Source organism: Colius striatus, chromosome 1 (genome assembly GCF_028858725.1).
Source record: "Colius striatus isolate bColStr4 chromosome 1, bColStr4.1.hap1, whole genome shotgun sequence".
Lineage (NCBI taxonomy): Eukaryota > Metazoa > Chordata > Aves > Coliiformes > Coliidae > Colius > Colius striatus.
In genome coordinates this window covers 181,384,840-181,403,450 of record NC_084759.1, presented here as the reverse complement: position 1 = coordinate 181,403,450, position 18,611 = coordinate 181,384,840, and the positions used below count along the sequence as shown (strand labels likewise).

Here is an 18,611-nt window from a genome sequence, read left to right as displayed (position 1 = left end):
CTCACACTACTGCACCATAGTAGTCTAGTAAGCTAACTTCATTCTCCTTAAGCCTTATAATAAAGCCTTATTACTTCACTGTCCTTTATATGGGTTTCTGTGGGTGGTGTTATGTGTGTGTAATAGATTTAATGCACTTTTTTTATCCATTGCAGTTAACTTCCTGTAAGCTGTCTCTTCTTTTGACTATGTTTTGGGGAGAGGCCAGGAGGAACAGGGAGTGAATCTACTGACGTGGAACAAGATCTGAGAAACAAGCATCTGTAGTGAAGCTCCTGCTTACCTAAGAAGTGTCTTAAACTTAATAGGAATAGATGCTTTACTACTGCCATTCACTCTCATCTTTTTGAGCGTCTTCTCAGATGCTTTTATCTTACCTGGTTATTCTAGTGATTTTCACTGGTAGGAAAAAACCTCTTTTTTAAAATATCTTAAAGAGCGGCAGAACCCAGTTAACTTTAGCAAATATCAAGGCTTTTTATCAAGGAACTTCTGTATTAGCATGGTTTTTACATTTACATATGCAATTCTCTAACTGCAAGTTTCAAAACAGATAAGTACACTGTGCTGATGGCAGCATGTGCTGCACGTGCTTCCGAGGAAAACGTCTTGAAGACTGTAGAACTGCTTCTATCAAGGAATGCTGACCCTAACCTTACTTGCAGGTATCAATAAACCTCATGTCTGAATACAGCATAAAATTTAATATTTATAGAGAGACATCTTTATAGAAATAGCTGTTGTTTTACATAACATGTACTTCATTAGCTTTTTGTAACTTCTCTGCTGTCTGTATAAGGAATAGTTAATGTCAAGATATTCTCCTAGTTCAATCGTTCATCTGAGTAAATAAGACTATGATCAGTTTTATCAGATTTAAGTATGTTCCTTGGCTGAACAAGATATATATTTGAGATAGAAACTAATCTTAATACTTCAGTTCACTGTAGTATAAGGGAAAAAAAATGTCCTCTGCCTTTCCCAAATCATATTGCCTCTTCTGTATAAGGATGTAAGATAAATCAGGTAAAATTCATATTTAAATTCATTGTCCTCCTTTTGAGCTTTTTGTTGGCATCTAACTATATTCCTTTCAGCCTCCTGTGGAAAAAGAAAACTGTTAAAACACATTTATTCCAATGCAATCTGGAATAATCCAGAATAAAAGGAGATTTAATGTCCTATTAAAAACAAACTTGTTTCCTGGATTTTCACTTTGTGCTTCATCACTCTGAAGCACTGAGAGATGTCCATAGATGTGTAGCCTGGTGCAACGTTTTACTTTGCATCAAAATAAAGAAATTCTTGTCTGGCCTAGGATAAACCGTACTCCCTCAGCTGGAAAAAAATACATTGTTTGGGTCAAATTGAAACTGCTTGTTTTTCTGCTAACTAAAATTCATTTTTTATACCACGACTCTTTCAGCGCGCTACCTGTAATGTGTGAAATTACACACATGTAATTAAGGTGTGGATTGTGGAGCCCTTTAAAAAGAACAGAACTGGACATCTGTTGGTTCTCATGAGTAGAATTCAATTACTCTGGGCCCTGAACCAAACTGTGAGCACAGAGAAGGAGAAAGCATAGTTGTGCTGAAGTGCCACTGATGACTGGTACCAAATTTAAATGTCATTCATTTATTTTTACCAGAGAGGCTAAAAATTGTTCATGGAAGAGAAAGTTACAGACTCTGAAGTAATTGCATATCGTTGCTGTTGGATAGCTGGGTATTAGGATGAATATCCCAATTTTAAGAGTGAGGGAAGTTGTTGCATTATTAAACTTTCTCCTGGGTGTTTGAAAATGTAAGGCAGAGTGCAAAGCTGCCAGTTTACCTTTGGAAAGGCCTTTGGCTAAAGTTTTTTTTCCTGAAGTTTGGGTTCTGTCATGAAAATGGGAATTTTAAGGGCAAAACTTTATACATAAACTTAGAGTTATGTTACTTATAGTTGGTATTTAAAAACAAGTATTTGTTATCTCTTTCTTTCCTAAGTTCTTGTGCTAACATGTGAGTTACACTTGTATACATCAGATACAGTGTCCAGTTGTGTCTCTTTCAAGTTTGCAATAGGAGTCCTCAAAAAGATAAATTAAGTAGGACATCCCTTCTCTCTATTGTAGCTAGCAACAGGACAAGGGGTAATGGGATGAAGCTGAAACACAAAAAGTTCCTCTTAAATATAAGAAAAAACTATTTTACTGTAAGGGTGAGGGAGCAGTGGCACAGGCTACCCAGAGGGGTTGTGGAGTCTCCTTCCTTGGAGGTCTTCAAGACCCGCCTGGACATGTTCCTATGTGACCTGATCTAGGTGAACCTGCTTCTGCAGGGGGGGTTGGACTTGATCTCTAAAGGTCCCTTCCAACCCCTACCATTCTATGATTCTGTGAAATGTCATAGTTGTACCAAACAGAACTGGAAGTTAGATTACAAGATCTGGATTTTTCAAAAATCTTTGTGCTGCTTTTATTCCTTTCCAGTATTTGACATCTGTGCATCTACTCTATCATTATAACTGCACAGGCAGGTTTGTTTTTTTTTTTTTTTTTGTCCAGTGCATGGAGTGGAGAAGGACTAGTGAGAAATAAACTGATTTTTGAAAGGCAGCCTAAAAAAGAAGATGAGTTTAGGAGTGGGGAAGCAGATGGTTTCCTCGTAATAGGAAAGAGTTCTGAGGATAAAGTGTTCAAGAGAGTAACTTCTGATATTTTTGCTAAATCAAAATTGGGACCTGAAAACTAACGGCTGTAAAAACAGTTTTGTTGATGAGAATGTAGTGTATTAAAGCACAAATGTTAGCTGAAGAGGTTTGAAAGATGAACAAAAAAGTAATGGCTAGATGAAACAAGAATGCTTTGTGAGATCCACACTGTATAGCTTTTGTAGAGGTATTACAGCCTGAATGCTTCATTTAAGTGAATGCTACCTTGAGAAATTTGTTCTGCCTTATCTTGTATCATTCACCGCCCTCTTGCTCCAAAATATAAATTACATACTTTATCCTTTTGTAAGACCTAGAAATATTTAAGCAGTCTTTTTTTGTTGTTTATCAAACTTCTTAACTTGCAGTGCTTTCTTAAATAATACACTGGTATTATTAATGTTAAAATGTGATTTTTCTTTTAGGCAGAAGGAAAAGACATGACCACCTGATAACTAAATTAGTGCTGCTAGGATTACATGTTAGAGATTGTTTAGGAGGTATGGATTTTAGTGATGTCTTCCACCAAGTTCTTACTTATATACAGTACAGTAAAAGAAACCTAATGACTTTGATGGTAGGGAGAATGTTTTGAGTTGATGTTTCATGCACATAGGTCTTTGTTAGAGGAAGGTACAAATAGGAAAATGACTGAAACCACCATTATTTTGACATAAGCTCTTGTTATGTATGGGATATGTGGAGAGTTTAATTTTTTGTGTTGCTTTTTTACCCCCGCTCTTAAAATTTCTGGCAAAATTGAGTCCAGGTCAATAACTAAGCCTCTCTTCAGTGTTTCTACTTTAATATGATTTGTTTAACCATACTTTTAACTGTATGTTTAAAGAAAAGTCCTTAGGAAGTCCTTGATTGTTTATTTTTCTTTTGTTTAAGGTTAGTATTTTAAGAACTAGACCTTTGTCTTTTGTCATTGTACAGATTAAAGGTTGAGCTGGAATCATACTATCATATACAGGAGTTCATACACATGAAAATATAGTCACCACTCAGGTCTGGTATTAAGTTGCCTGTGTATGTCCATTTATGCTTTACATTCACAGCAGTTTTGAGGACCATCAAAACTGGTTTCGTGATGAAAGTTTTGGTCTATTTTGTCCTCTTGAGTAGATGATAAAGGAAGGGGAAAATGTTCTTCGCAGTATTGGCTGGTTCACCCGGTAGGTCTTTCTTCAGGTTGCATAGTCAGAGTAAAGTCATTGGGTAACGCCTCAATTTTAGCAAGATATTTATTGCTAGTGATAAGATAATAAGTCTGCACTGCTAGACAATAATTTCAGAGACCTTGACATTATCATGGTGTGATAGTTAACCATGGTGAATGAGGAGCAGTGTGTTTCAGTAGAGGTAAATAGCTTGGGAAAAGTTAATGCACTACAGGGTGTTTTATGGCTGGGGCAGGAAAATGAGGGAATTTGATATTGATTGAATCAGGATCTTTGATCCACCTCAGAATAAAAAACACCTTGTGATGTTACACTTTGTTATACTTTATGCCTTTCAGAGAGTTTTTTATTGTAGCACTATGAACTCAGGACAGAAATACTTAATGTATTATATTGGTCAATCTTCCAGACAGAGGGAATAAATATAAAAAAATCAGATGCAAAATTACATTTCCCAAAGTACTGTGTTTATCTGGGTTATGTCTCTGCATCTCTTCCCTCTTCTTATCTGAGTTAGGGAGAAGTCAAAAGCCTGGTAAATGTGCAAGTTCAGAGAGTTTGCAAGAATGGCTTTTGGACCTAAGTGTTGAGACTTGTTCATCAGTTTTTTTGGTAGGGGAAAGGAGACTAGGCACTGAAACAGATGATTGTACTTTTCCCCGCTAGTATTGACTATACAGTGGTACCGACAGGCTTAAAAATGTTGATCGTAGTTTCTGGGCAGAGGTATAAGATACTGGAGGACAGTAGCAGCATTAGATGCTATTTTTAACAGAGCCGTTCTGACAATGTCCTATGGTGTCTTGGAATGTCACCTAAGCAGCCTTGGTGTAAAACTGAAACAAAATCTGCACTGAAATACATTAGCATTATGTCAGAAACATTCTATCCCAAGTATATTAAACTTCCTATCATTGCCACTAGCTTACTCTGGTTTTGGCATTTTTACTTGTTAGAAAATCCTGTCACGTATCCGTGGGATGTTAATGGACAACCAGCTGAACATGAGCCAGAAGTGTACCCAGGTGGCCAACAAGGCCAGTGGCATCCTGACTTGTGTCAGAAATAGTGTGACCAGTAGAACCAAAGAGGTGATTTTCCTCCTATATTTGGTGCTGGTGAGGCTGCACCTCAGATAAACTGTGTTCACTTCTGAGCCCCCCGCTACAGGAAGGACACTGAGGTGCTGGACCATATCCAGAGATGGGAAAAGAAGCTGATGAAAGGTCTGGAGCACAGGTCTGATGAGGAGCGGCTGAGGGAACTGGGATTGTTTAGTCTAGAGAAGAAGAGGCTGAAACGAGACATGATCACTTTCTAGAACTACCTGAAAAGGGGCTGTAGTGAGGTGGGGATCAATCTCTTCTCTCCAGCAGTGAATTATAGGACACAAGGAAATGGGCTCAAGTTGCACCAGGGGAAGTTTAGATTGGACATTATAAAGAACTTTTTCACCGAGAGGGTTATTAAGCATTGGAACAGGCTGCCCAAGAAAGTGGTGGAATCACCATCCCTGAAGATATGTAAAAGCTGTGTAGATGAGGTGCCAAAGACATGGTTTAGTGGAGGGCTTGTTAGTGTGAGGTTGGTGGTTGGACTTCATGATCTTAAAGGTTGTTTCCAATCAAAATCATTCTATGAAAATTGCCATTTCATTAGAAAGATGGAGTAGCTTTCACATGTATGAATTTCTTGACTGCAGACTTTACCCCTACTTTGAAAATAAAATTGTAGACAGTCCAAGAAGTTTCTGATTATGTGGATAACTTATTTGGTTTTCTGCTTTATATCAAAGTGAGCATGTTTTTAGCTAAAATAAGTTACTTGTAAAAATGTGATGGAGTAAGGATATAGTAGGAGAGGGTAGAATAATTGGGAATACCATAGCATAGAGTCCTGCCATCCCCATTGTTAATTTTTATGCTAATCTCTTTTATAGTGACACCCTTTGTATTTTTCTAATCACATAAGCATAGCTTTCTAGCTGTCGACCTTCCAACCTCTGCATGCTGTAGAACTTACATAGGTGCAACTGTAAATTGTAAAACAGTCACATAAACAAAGTTCAGTAGCAGCAAAGTACGAGAACTGGCAATCTGAAATGAAGCCTAAAACTAAGGAACCTGAAACTAAACTTTTGCAGTGCAACCTTCTTATTAGAGCTGTATGTTCTATTCCCCTAACAAGTTCTGCTTCAAGAAGGTAAAGGACTCTCCAGCAGATATTGCCTGGAAAAACTATCTTGCAGCTCACAGTACACTAAAGTATGGTCTTCCAATGCTACTTGTTTTATAGTGTTTCCCACCTCATCACTTAAAACCCCAATAAGCTGGAAAATGGGCAAATAGCTTTCCTTCTGTTATCGTGGGCACACTTGTTACTGCTTCATCCTCAGTTCCAGGCTTAACATGCAGCACTGAGGTGGTGAAACTGGCTACAAAAGCTTCTGGAGATGCTTCTTGAAGCAGTGTTCAGTTTGCAGATCAAGAGACTGAAGTGTTAGTATCTTGTAACATCATTTCCTTGTTTTGGGACATTAATAAGAAAAGATTGAAACTAAATGTGTAAGGTTAAGTTGTTTTCTACCTGCTTTATTTCTTTCTGATGGTAGTGATACACTGCTGCAGTTAATAAATAAAGCTTGTTCTTCTCACAACCACCAGACTGAAATACTGCTAGAGATCGCCCTTTGGAAGGAACCTTGTGTCTAGATGGAACATATCTTCTCTTCCTCTCCCTCTTTTGAAGTTTTCCAGGAAAATGAACTTTGTCTTGCTTGAGAGCATAATCCCAAACATAACGACGTGTTTGTCACATGTGGTGAAACCTGCACCGCAGACTGAACTTAGAGTTAACAAACAAGTTGTTGGGAGGTTCCCCAGTGAGAGCAAGCTATCGCTGTGTCACCTGGTTGTATTGTGGCTTGTGAGTATTCAGGCTCCAAGTGGTAGCTTTCAGGGCTGTTCAGCTCATCTAGCTCTCCTGGGATAATGTTTTACTGCATTTTCTTCATGGGATGGAGATGAAGTGAGTCTGTAAGAACCTGTGGTTGTGTCTTTATGTAAGAGTCACAGATGAAGTTTTGCATGGCCCTGAAAACTGGAAAACTTTTTTGTTTGCTTTTTCTCCCGCATTAACAGAAAATCAGGGAAACCTAAAAATAAAAACAACCACCCCACACTTCTTTTGCATGAGACCAGTGAATAATTCTTTGGTTCTTATTTAGGTGCTACCACGTGGCTATGTGCCACCTTCTTCATGTGCTGTTAGATTGCAGTGGGATGTACCGATACATTTAATTTTGCTTCAGCTTTAGCAAGAAACTGTGTATTTGGCATCTTTAAGCTTGCTGTTGTATTTCTGGGGGTTCTTTGCAGGCTTAGGAAAGCAAGATGTGCTTTTCTCTAATGCTCTGGTCTCCCTCTTGTGGACACACATGTAAATGGTCCTTGCCTTCTGATGTGCTGGCTATGGAGCAGGTCCAGGACATTCAATGATACTCCTTCATATATAGTCGTGTTTAAATGCAATTGCAGATTTATGCAGCGCTGTATATATGTCTCTGTCCTGAAACAGCTTTTCGCCTTTGAAATTGAAACTCGAATATTAAAATAGAATACTGGAAGTGCTAATTGCTTATTCATGTTGGTGGGCATTTTAAATGTCATGTTTATTGGGCTTTACTTAAAAATGGAGAAGCTTTTTCAGTGACTTTAATGTCATTGAGTGGATTTCAGATAACACGTCTGCAGTACTGTACAGCTAGAACCACTATATTACACTCTTTGAAGAAAACTCCTTTCTGTAGCCTTTGGACTTTTGTTCAGTGTTTTTCCTTTGAAAAAGCAGAAGGGAGTTGTGTGACAGTGGCAGTGTGCAAGTTCAAAAAAGAAATGTTGATAGCAGAAGTGGTGAAAATGAAAACAGGCACGAATGGTTTTGCAGTCAGGTGTAAGTACTTCAAAAGTGATACTGTGGGAAATCTGTCAAGGCTACCTGCCACTGAGTAGAAATAAATGTGGGAGCGAGTGTCTGCATTGGGCAAACAAGTTTGAGATCTGTTGCTACAAATTATTAGGTTATAACCAACTTCTGTTAATTCTTTAAAATACAGATATAGTTATCTCTATATGTCTATATCCGTCTGAATCTGGCTATCTATTAGTTGTTAAGTTACAGATTGTACAGTTTCTTTTGCTGTTTTTATAGTAATCTAACTCAGGTCAGAAGGGACCTTGCTAGTCCAGCTTCTTCCTTAAAGCCACCTCTAGTATGACACTGGACTAGGTTGCCATCTGATTTCGAAACACGTCATCAAAAGTGGACGCTACAAAACTTCTGTGAGCAGCAAGTTCCACTGATGGACTGTGCCCTGTGGTAAAAACGTCTCCTTACGTTCAGTCAGAACTTGTGCTTTTGCAGTATTGGTGGGCTAAATTTGATTAGTTATAGACAGATCCGAGTCTCTTCATTATCAAGTTCTTTTTATTAATTGTATGCCTTAAACGCCTGGTTACCTTTTGTTTTGCTTCTCTCCAAGTAATTGACTTTTTTCCCCTACCAGAAGTCTCTTTGAAATTTGTAATAAAGCTGGAAGTTTTTCATCACACTTTTAACCATGTTTGCATAAAACAAAATATTATCCTTTTGTGAATGAGCAACAACAAGGGAAGATAAGCAAAGCCTTAGTTCTAGCCCTATCTTGCAAGGCGGCAGGAAGTCTGTTCTTGAAGGCATCTGCTTTGGTGTGCATCTGCTTTTTGGGTACCCTCTAGTGGTTGGTGTTGGATTAATTACTAAGAACTAATATTGGAAAAAGCAATCCTCCCTTAAATTATATCTTAACAAGACAGAATAATCTTTTGACAGCAGGTTTTTGACACAGAACTGTACATTAGAAGGAATACTTGACAGATTTTCAGGAAAGAAACCCTGCATTTTAAGATACAGTAAATTTAATTGAACAGGACAGTTAAATATTTTAGCTTAAATGGGATTATAGCTACCAGAAGCTCCATCTTTGTTCTCCAGTACTGCATTTAAAAATAAAAAAGAGTTACATTCTTATCCCACAAAAGAATAAGTGTCAGGTATCTGGAAGGATACTTTTCTACCAGAAGCTTTTGAGCAATACTTTCTTTCTTTCACAATACTCAGACACATTCACAATGGCTTCATCTTATAAGCATCTCAGTAGAAGCATAAGATCAAGCAGCTGTTGTCATCATGGTTTTGAGATACAGAAAAAAGAAAATGATAGCAAAGGTGATGGCTGTAAGTACTCCCATCAATTCTAAAAAACAGATATGTTAGAAGGTAGCAACACATATACTTCTGAGCACAGAAAAAAAAATGGGATCAGGGACAAATATATTTTAATGTGCATTTAGGTTTAATGCTTGAAAAGTTAAGATTTTCAGTAGGCTGCCCAGGGAGGTTGTGGAGTCTCCTTCCTTGGAGATCTTCAAGACCTACCTGGACGTGTTCCTCTGTGACCTGATCTAGGTTGACCTGCTTCTGCAGGGGGATTGGACTAGATGATTTCTTAAGATCCCTTCCAACCCCTACCATTTTATGATTCTATGAAAGACTGAGGCAGCTGGGTCTCTTCAGCTTGGAGAAAAGGAGTCTGAGGAGTGACCTCATTAATGTTTACAAATATGTAAAGGGCAGGTGTCAGGAGGATGGAGCCAGGCTGTTCTGTGCAATGGAGCCAGTGATATCCAATGATACGACAGGGGGCAATGGGTACAAGCTGAAACATAAGAGGTTCCAAAGAAATACAAGGGAGGATTTATCCACTGTGAGGGTGGTGGAGCACTGGAACAGGCTTCCCAGGTGGGTTGTGGAGTCTCTTTCTCTGGAGACATTCAAAACCTGGACAAGTTCCTGTGTGACCTACTCTAGGTAGTCCTGCTCTGGCAGGGAGATTGAACTAGATGATCTTTCGAGGTCCCTTCCAACCCTTAAGATTCTGTGATTCTGTGTAATTCTCTGCAGACTCTCTGGCATACTCAGGGGGATGTTGATAGTATATGCACCCTGTGCTCTTGCACTGTACCTGTACAAACCTGCAAGAATTGGTTGAGCTGTGATTCTTTTGCTTATTTTTTTTTTACCAGGGAGGATTTGGCAAGTATGTACTTAGTTGTTGTTCTTAATTTTCTTCCTCTTGAATATTCAGTTGTGGTTTACAACTTGCCCTCCACAAAACTGCATATTCTTGTTCAGAATTTTAGATTTAAATTAAACTATGTAGAATTCATCACTGAAGTTGAGGCTTTTAAAAATAATTTTTGAAGTAAAAAATGAAGTCTACCACTTTTTTTTAATTGAGGAGTAAAAAAGGGAGATATGATATTCTGCCCTTTTAGTTAGAACAAAAACTGTGATCTGCAATTGTGCCCATTCATTTCTCATTAAGCTGGTCTGTGTGCTAAATGAGAGGCCTACTGCTGGGTCTATGGTAGCATCAGAAGGGATGGTCTCATGTAGTTCAGAACCAGAACAGAAATTGTGTAGTTACCAAGCAACCGTCCTTCATAGCTGGGACGTGTTAAGGTTATTTGTGTGTTAATGCACTACTTGAATTTGTAGGTGATAAAACACTTGACTTTTTGTTTGGTTGGCTTTTTAAACTTTTTTTCCCCAGAAATACTATAGATCTGTATTCTAAACTCTTGGAAGAGGCTTGTTTAGTTTCCTCTTGAGTTTCCTTCTTGTGGAGGACAACAACTGACTTCTTGGGTTCATTTCAATCAGAAAATAAATGCAAACTTTTTAAATATTTGAAAAATTCTATCTGGACATAAATCAGTTGCTGAATCAGTATGTTCCGTTGACCCTTGTGCTGAAGCATGAATGTGGTGTCTTGGGCTTTCATTCTCTATTTGCTTCTTCTCTAGAACAGAGAATCTCTGCAGAATTGAGGTGCTCTATTTGATAACACAGTTCGATTTACATATGTTGAAATGTGGCTTTTTTCACATGTCCCTTTTCTTTCAGGAGACAAATGACTCCACTGATATATGCAGCTAGCAAAGGCTATCCTGAAGTTGTTGCTCTTCTTGTTGCTCATGGATCACACATAGATGCCCAAGATGATAATGGATATTCAGTAAGTGACTTTTTCCTGTGTGTTGTAATTAATGACCCACGAACTTGTTTGTAAGTACAAATTCCTCAGAAATACTCACTGATATATTCTTCTGCTTTAACACTCCTTAGAAATTCTTTTGCATTAGTTGACTTTTGTCTCCAAATTCTGCCAAGCAATAATTTAGGAAGGTTGCATTATTCTTTGTTCTTTCTTGCTCCATATGTGAAGTTGATGAACAAAGTTGTTCTTTGCAGGCATTAATGTGGGCAGCACAGCACGGACATAAAAGTGTAATATTAAAGTTGCTTGAGCTGGGTGCTGACAAAAATCTACAGACTAAGGATGAGAAAACAGCAGCAGAGCTTGCAAAAGCCAATAACCATTCAGAGGTATTTAATTTCTTTTCTCTTTGAAATGCAAATTCTGTGTTTTGTCTCAAAAATATGTTTAGTAATTGTATAATTTTTGTCTAGAATTGTTACTTTAATCACTAAATTATAGCAGCTAGTTGAATACTTGTGCTATTACATCTTTATAGATTATTTTCTGTTAATATCTCAATTTTTCAGAGGGCTTCAAATGCTATGTAGTAATGACTTGGGAAGAATTTTTCAACTCCCTGACTTTCAGGTTCAGAATAAAGAACAAGGGATTACTCATGTTAGTAATGTTGAGATGAGAAGTAAAAAAAAAAAAAAGTGTTGTTTTTTTCTTGTCTGCCAAAGTGTGTGAGAGAGTGTAGGTATCAAACTAATTCGCAGTGTACAGTTTCTGATTGAAATTGGAAGTGAAAAATCTACAGCTAAAAACAGGGGGAACTGGTAGTGGCCGTCTTCAAAAAGGGAAGAAGGTGGAAAAGGACGTAAATTGATCATCAGATCATTAAAAGAGCATCCACTAGTTACCACTGAAGAGAGAGAGCTGCCAAAGACAACGTACATTCTTCTAAGATAAATCTGTTTACTGCTATTATCAGATGATGCATGGGGAATCAATCAAACCAGATTTCTGTGTATTTTGCTTTGAGTTGCTCTTACCAATGATGTGGCTCTGTGCAGTGGCTCCTTAAAGATGTGCAATTCACTCTAGTGGATTGTAATTCACTTTACAGCTTCCTTTAGTTATATTTCCTTTTGGGGTTTTTGGGGGTTTTTTCACCTGACAGACTTCAGGGCAGGAGCAAAAATGATAACTATGCACAAAGCTGTCAGTGTAGGCTAGCAAGATCAGTGTCTGAGACTAAGTGATCTGTTAGCTCAGATTACTGAACAGGGCTACAAATGCTCTCTCTCTTTGATGAATTACTTGTTCAGCAGGCTACGGCCATATAATCTTATAGCGGGACTTTCTCTGACCTGAAGGGAATACAGACTCCTCACACTTGAGAGGTGGGTCTTGCCTCTTGACCTGTGAAGTGCTAACTTTCACACAGTTACTGCGAAGTCTTGCAGATGGTATTAAGATATTTGATGGTTGTGAGCTTCTTGCAGCTTGGAGGTCTGCCCTTCAGGCTGTTGACAACCCAAAGGGCTGTCACATAGACTGTGTCTGCAGAAACTGTATGTAGGAGGAGAGATATTTTTCTTAAATGTTGTACTGGGTTTGGCTGGAGTTATTTTTCTTCCTATGTGGTGCTGGTTTTTAGGTTTGTGGCCAAAACAGTGTGATAGCACACCAGTATTTTAGTTATTGCTGAGCAGTGCTTGTGCAGCATTGAGGCTGCCTCTGTTTTTTTGCTCTGCCCCCCACTCCCAGCAAAGAGGATGGGAGTAAGCAAGAGCTGGGAGAGGGCACAGCCAGGACACCTGACCCCACCTGACTCAAGGGATACTTCATGCCATTTAACATCATTCTCAGCAATAAATTTTTTGAGGCAGTTTTTCCAAAGTAACCATTTCTTGGAGACAGACTGGGCATTGGTCTGTTGATGGGAGGTGATGAGTGATTGCCTTTGCAGCACTTAGGTATTTTTGAGGGGGTTTCCCTTCACTTACTAAACTATGCGTATCTTAACCCAGGATTTTTTTTCTCACTGTTACCCTTGTTATTCTCCTCCATCCTGCTATAGGAGAGTAAGCAATCAACTGGGTAGGTGCTTATTTGCCAACCAGGATCAACCCACTGCACATACATCTGTGGGTAAATGTGTACATGTATAACACTGTCTAGTCACTTGAATTTTAGGGAAATGGTTTCACCATTCCATTGGGATTTTTGAGGTTCTACTTGTTTTGCTGAATTTTCTAGTAACTATCTCAAAACTCACACAGGGGCAATTCAGTTTCTGGAATCCATCACTGATGCATAGGGATGTCTGGCAGAAGACTTGCTTTTTTCATCAGTTGAAAGAATCCCTGTCTGTCAGATACACTTAACTTAGATTATCAGTTGTAAATTGCTAAATGTTGGGTCCATATATGGCCTGGAAATGGAGACATGAGAACAGTCATATGCCTTGTGCTCCTTAGACAATTTACTGCCTTGAGTATGTAGAATTCTTATCTACAAACTATGAAAGTGAGCATATTGTTGTATTGCTGCTTCTGTAGTCATAGATGTTATTTTTTTAGACTACATTATATATACTCTCTTTCTCTGTGTCAATTCATTGTTGTGCTGGAATTTGGTTAACTCAAATGCTGCTGATAAACTCTGTGGGCTTAGACTTTGCAGCTCATTGTAGTTGTGTGCCTTGGAGCAGAAGTGGCAGTTGTGACAGAACTCTTTGTAGTCTTGCTTCTGTGTATTTCTTTATGCATTTTAAATGTGAATAATAATTAATTCATTTTGACTCTTCCAGATTCACAGTTTACTCTCTTTGTCTACAAATCATTTGCAAAGGAGATACTGTGGAACGAGTAAGCAAGAGGCCATCTGCAAATTTATGACACCTATCACTGAGCACAGAGTTGGGTAAATACAGTCACAGTGTTATTTCAGCTTAGAGACATTCCTTAGAGATTGTATTTTTTCCATATCAGTGATTAAATTGTACTAATGTTTTGTTTGGAGTGCTACCAAGAGTCCACAGTAAGCATAATAATGTACTACTAATTTTTCAAGATCACAGAGTTCCTTGGCATTGTAAACAAAGAGCATGCTCTAGATCTTTCCCTTATCTCATTTGGTTTTTAGGTGAGCCAGCATCTGATGTCACTTCAGCTCATTTCAGCTCTCTTAATTTGTATGCTCTCCTATTGGATGCTCCTTGCTGTGTGGTTATCTTCATTTGATATTTTTGATGCTTTCACTAAATGCCTCTTTTCGTCTTTGTGCCACTAGGAAGAGCTATGCCCTTTTTTTATTTCCTGCATATATGAGAGTCAAAATTAAGTAAAAATTAAGCTCTAGAACTTTTTTTGCATAACATGCCCCTAACCCTGAAGCTTGCAGATGTCCTACAACTGAAATCAGCCCCTGCTTCAATAACTTCAAAGATCTCTTGATATTTTTTTGTCCCGGGATATGTTGGCGAAGAAGTCCTCAACAAAATTATTCACTTCTTATGCTTGAGCTGCATGTCTTGAAGACAACTTCCAGTGCCCATAGTCTGATTTTGTTTTGTCTGATTGTTTCTTTATGTCTTTGTTCAGCCAGGTCATGCTGAATTTTAAATGCCCTGGGTTTGTATTGTTAAGCTGCTGGGAGTTCACTAGGTAGCAGCTCATACTGAGGTAGTTTCAGAGGGAGTTCCTCAGTTCAGACAAAGCCTCACCAGGTTCTGCTATTAGGTGAATCTATATATCAATCAGATCTTTGTTCTCTGTTTCTTCAACCACAGTCATCTTAGAAGGTACTTCTTGGAGCAGAGAGGTGAAGGCTTTGCATGGTAAAATCAGTTATCTGTCCTGTCCTCTTTGTTCTTGTGTCTTCCTACTCACAGATTCCTGAAGGTGTTGTTCTGGTTATATCTCCCCGTCTATGAACCATGTTTCCTGTGGGATCTGTCTGCTCCTTAGGGATCATCTTTTCAGCCCCTGGATACTTGCCATGGAGATGACATTCTTTTAAATAAATTTGTCTTCCAATACTCTTTACAAAGATTCCTAGATAAAGTCTGCACTTAATGACCTAAGTGTTAGAGCAGAAAGAGGTCTCTTTTTTTTTTTTAACAGATTTAGGTTACTTAGGAAGATTCCCAAGTTTTGTCTGGTATAAGGAAATAAACGAACACTATGCAGCACTTATCCAAACTGTCGAAACCTGACAGTGGCTGGAGGGCATCCTATCAGTATTTGGGTAGTCTTGATAAGCTTTTAAAATAAAATGCTGAAATCCTGAAGCCCACTTAAAATACTTTGTGACAGATAGATGTCTGTATGGGACAATTCTTGGGCTTCCAGGATTTCACGGTGTTGCAGTAGTAATTTTCTGAACTGTACATCTATGCATCAGATGAGCAACCAGTTTGCTTATATGAACAGGCATTTCTGTCAAGCTCAAGGACTTTTATATTAACAAAGACTAGTTCTGATGTTTCATAACTTTGAGCATTTCTGGTAGTTAGCAAAACTCTTGGTTGCAGGAAACAGTCCCCTGCCTGTTCTTAAAAGTACGTTTGCACACACCTCTGTTTCCATATGCAACATACACACACCCCCTGTTTCCATACACAACGCACACACCCCTCCCATTTCCATACACAACACACACACACACCCCCCACCTCCTCTGGTGAGTTGTTTCTTTCCATGTAGTGATAGTTGAAAGGTACACTGATAACCTGTGTTTACTCTGTCATAGCTCCTTGAGCTGGATGTCTCCTTTCTGCCATGTGCCTGCATAGTTTTCATCACAGCCATTGGCAGTTGTCTTTTCAGGTCCCTGTTCTCTCAGTTGCTTCTAATGCATCATCTGGTACTGGATATTAGTTATGCCCCACCATGCAGAGTCAGTGAGTATAACTTGTCGTCCTTGCTGTTGTCATCCTTCTGTCATCCTTAGGTAATGAGTGCAGCTCCAGTTGTTGATGTCTGACGTCCTGATTAGACAATTGTCCTGGCATAGTCCTGAGCTCTGGACTATACCGGGAAATGCACATACCTGTCAGAAATTTGCTGTCTTCAGCTCCTGGATTTGGTCCTTTTCTAATTCAGGGGCTTTCAGGATATTGTCATGATGATGCATAGCCCTTTCTTTGATCTTGGGGAAAAAAAACATCCTTGCACCTTTAGCAGAACCAAAAGTCTTGAGTTACTCAAGAACTCCCAAAACCTTTGCAAACTGTGCAGTTTGAATGCCTAAATAACAATATTTCACCACTGAAGGTCATTAACTCAGTGTCTCCTCTTGCTAGTTGAAGGGCATTGTTGGTGCATATAATGTTTGAAGGTGTGTGCGAATTGCATGCTCCAAAGATTGATGGTTGCTGTCTGTGTGTTATGAGGGGAGGAATTAAGCGTAGGATAACAGAGTTCTACATGTGTGATGGTGGGGATGGCTTTAAACTTTACTAATATAATTTCAAGCACTTTTTCTGTTTTGTCTGCTGACAGAAGACACACTCAGAGAGTTATTGACTTGTTACAGTGTGGAAGTTGAATAAACTCCTCCATGTCTATAAAGGTGTCTATCCCAACAGAGAGATGAGTATACTTGAGTACCAGAAATCCTGGAATGCAAGATTCTCAATGTGCAAACCTGAAACACTTTCTTATGTATTCAGAATAATTTGTTTGGGTTTTGTGAGGAGGGTGTTGCTTGCATCTTGTTTTTTCTTAACAAATTTTAATAGGAGCTCTCTAAGTCTTTGATATGAAAACGGGACAAACCTTTACTTCAAGGCCTACAATAAGACAAAGGAAACTATGTCTTAACTTGGAGTTTTAGCAAAGGGTTCACTGTAGCAATTACCATAGTTCTTTCTGCATTTCGTATAATTTGCTCTTTGCTTTAATGCTGTTTGTTACAGTTGTTCATCTAATTGTTGAAAACCGTTTAGACTTTTTTTTCCCCCTTAAATTTTTAAACCTTTTGATAGGGCAGGAAATCAAAATGTATGTTTTACCTTTGTTTGTAAATGTTGAATTCGCAATCTACAGTGTATTATACTACTTCCTCAGTCTACCTTCTGAACAGCAGTTTTCTGGCAGCAGATTTCTTACTGGACTAATTTGCACTATCTTTAATTACAGACATTCCTGTTTTCTTGATAACCTTTTTGGTTTAAATGGAACCAGAAGGGTAACAGTTGTGGGCTGAATCCAATTTATAGGAATGTTATCTGATAAGAATTCATAGTTATCTTCCTTAACCCCACTTGCAATTTTTTTCAGGCCTTTGTGACCCAAGTTTAATGATTCAGTTTGAACATTTTGCCACTTAAAATGGCATTTATTTCTGGAAATCATTCAATTTAGGCTCAATTCGATTCATTAAACAGGAAAGACATTTATAAAATTTTGATACATTAAATTGTACCTCCTGACGCTTGCAAGATACTTATTGTCATCAGTAGGTGTCTGCAACTTCAAGTTGCTCCCCAGTACTTTGTCTGGGAAATTTTTCTATAATATTTTATTCTGGATGCCTTTGTTGATTTAAAAAAAATAGTACTGTTTTTATCTTAAATCTCATTCATTGTATTTACAGTTCCTATTCAGCTTTTGGTGACTTGGAAGTGTTTTTACATGGTCTTGATCTAGAGCACATAATAGGATTATTGAAGGTAAGTTTGTGATATATGTTATCTCTAATCGGTGAAAGCAAAATGTACCTACAGCATAAGAAGATCTTCTGTCACTATTAGTATGTCAATTCAAATAAATGAATTAAGTTAAAATTAATATGTTTAACTTAATACTTTTTATGCAAGCTTATGTTTAACTGGAATAGATTGGACTACATTGCATAATTTTGACTCTGCATTAGTCACAGCATGTGGTGTTTCTAAACTAGAGAACTGCTTCATTACTTTCATAATGGCATTGCGTTGCTGGCTTAGTTTCTGAAAACTTAGGGGGAATGGAAGTGTAAAAAAGTAAGTGAAAACTATTTTCTTCTGACATTATTTTTGATGGCAGAATCCCCTTTGTTTTATACAGGAAAGAGATATAACTTTAAGACAACTTCTGGTCATGCAAAAAGATGAGATAAGACAGGTCAGTTTACTACTTCAGAACTCAGTTTAGTTTCTTTCTTAAATGTTTGTAGTGTTTTAACTTGTCTTTGTAAATGTCGGGCTTTGTAAGATTTTGTTAAGATTTGTTTTCGGAATCTTCTGTGACTTCTTAAATTTTAGTGCAAATATAGACAAATCTTTTCTAAAGTGTGCAATCCTGCAGATCAGTCTTGGATTCAGGGAATTGAATTCTTGCATCTTCTCTGCCTAGATCTGACTATGAAGTCTCCAGTGTTTCGTTGCTGCAATGATGTGAGAGTTGGGGTGAGCAGGAAAGAGTCAGTTTTAAGTTTCAGTTGTTACCATTTTTAGTATTTTAGTATGTTTTCCATGAAAGGAAATTGGCTCTAGGGTTAGCAGCAGATAAGCCTAAAAACTACATTAAATATGGGCCTGTTTTGTGAGGTGGTCATTTCCATTAGAAAAATGAGAGCTTCATTCCATGTTGTGAAATCTCATACCCAACACAGGTTTGCAGAACCTTACCAAAAAAAAAGATAAGACTTGG

General features: G+C 38.1%; 1 protein-coding gene across 1 annotated transcript in view; it reads left to right on the top strand.

Annotated features, from left to right (window-relative positions):
- The window catches only part of ASZ1 (ankyrin repeat, SAM and basic leucine zipper domain containing 1), a 43,359-nt gene that overhangs the window by 10,071 nt on the left and 14,677 nt on the right, over positions 1–18,611 (top strand). Inside the window, exons 4-9 of the mRNA XM_062018537.1 lie at positions 554–665; positions 10,890–11,001; positions 11,238–11,372; positions 13,784–13,896; positions 17,575–17,650; positions 18,027–18,083. Coding sequence (XP_061874521.1) covers positions 554–665; positions 10,890–11,001; positions 11,238–11,372; positions 13,784–13,896; positions 17,575–17,650; positions 18,027–18,083 — 605 coding nt within the window. The remainder of the gene's footprint in view (positions 1–553; positions 666–10,889; positions 11,002–11,237; positions 11,373–13,783; positions 13,897–17,574; positions 17,651–18,026; positions 18,084–18,611) is intronic.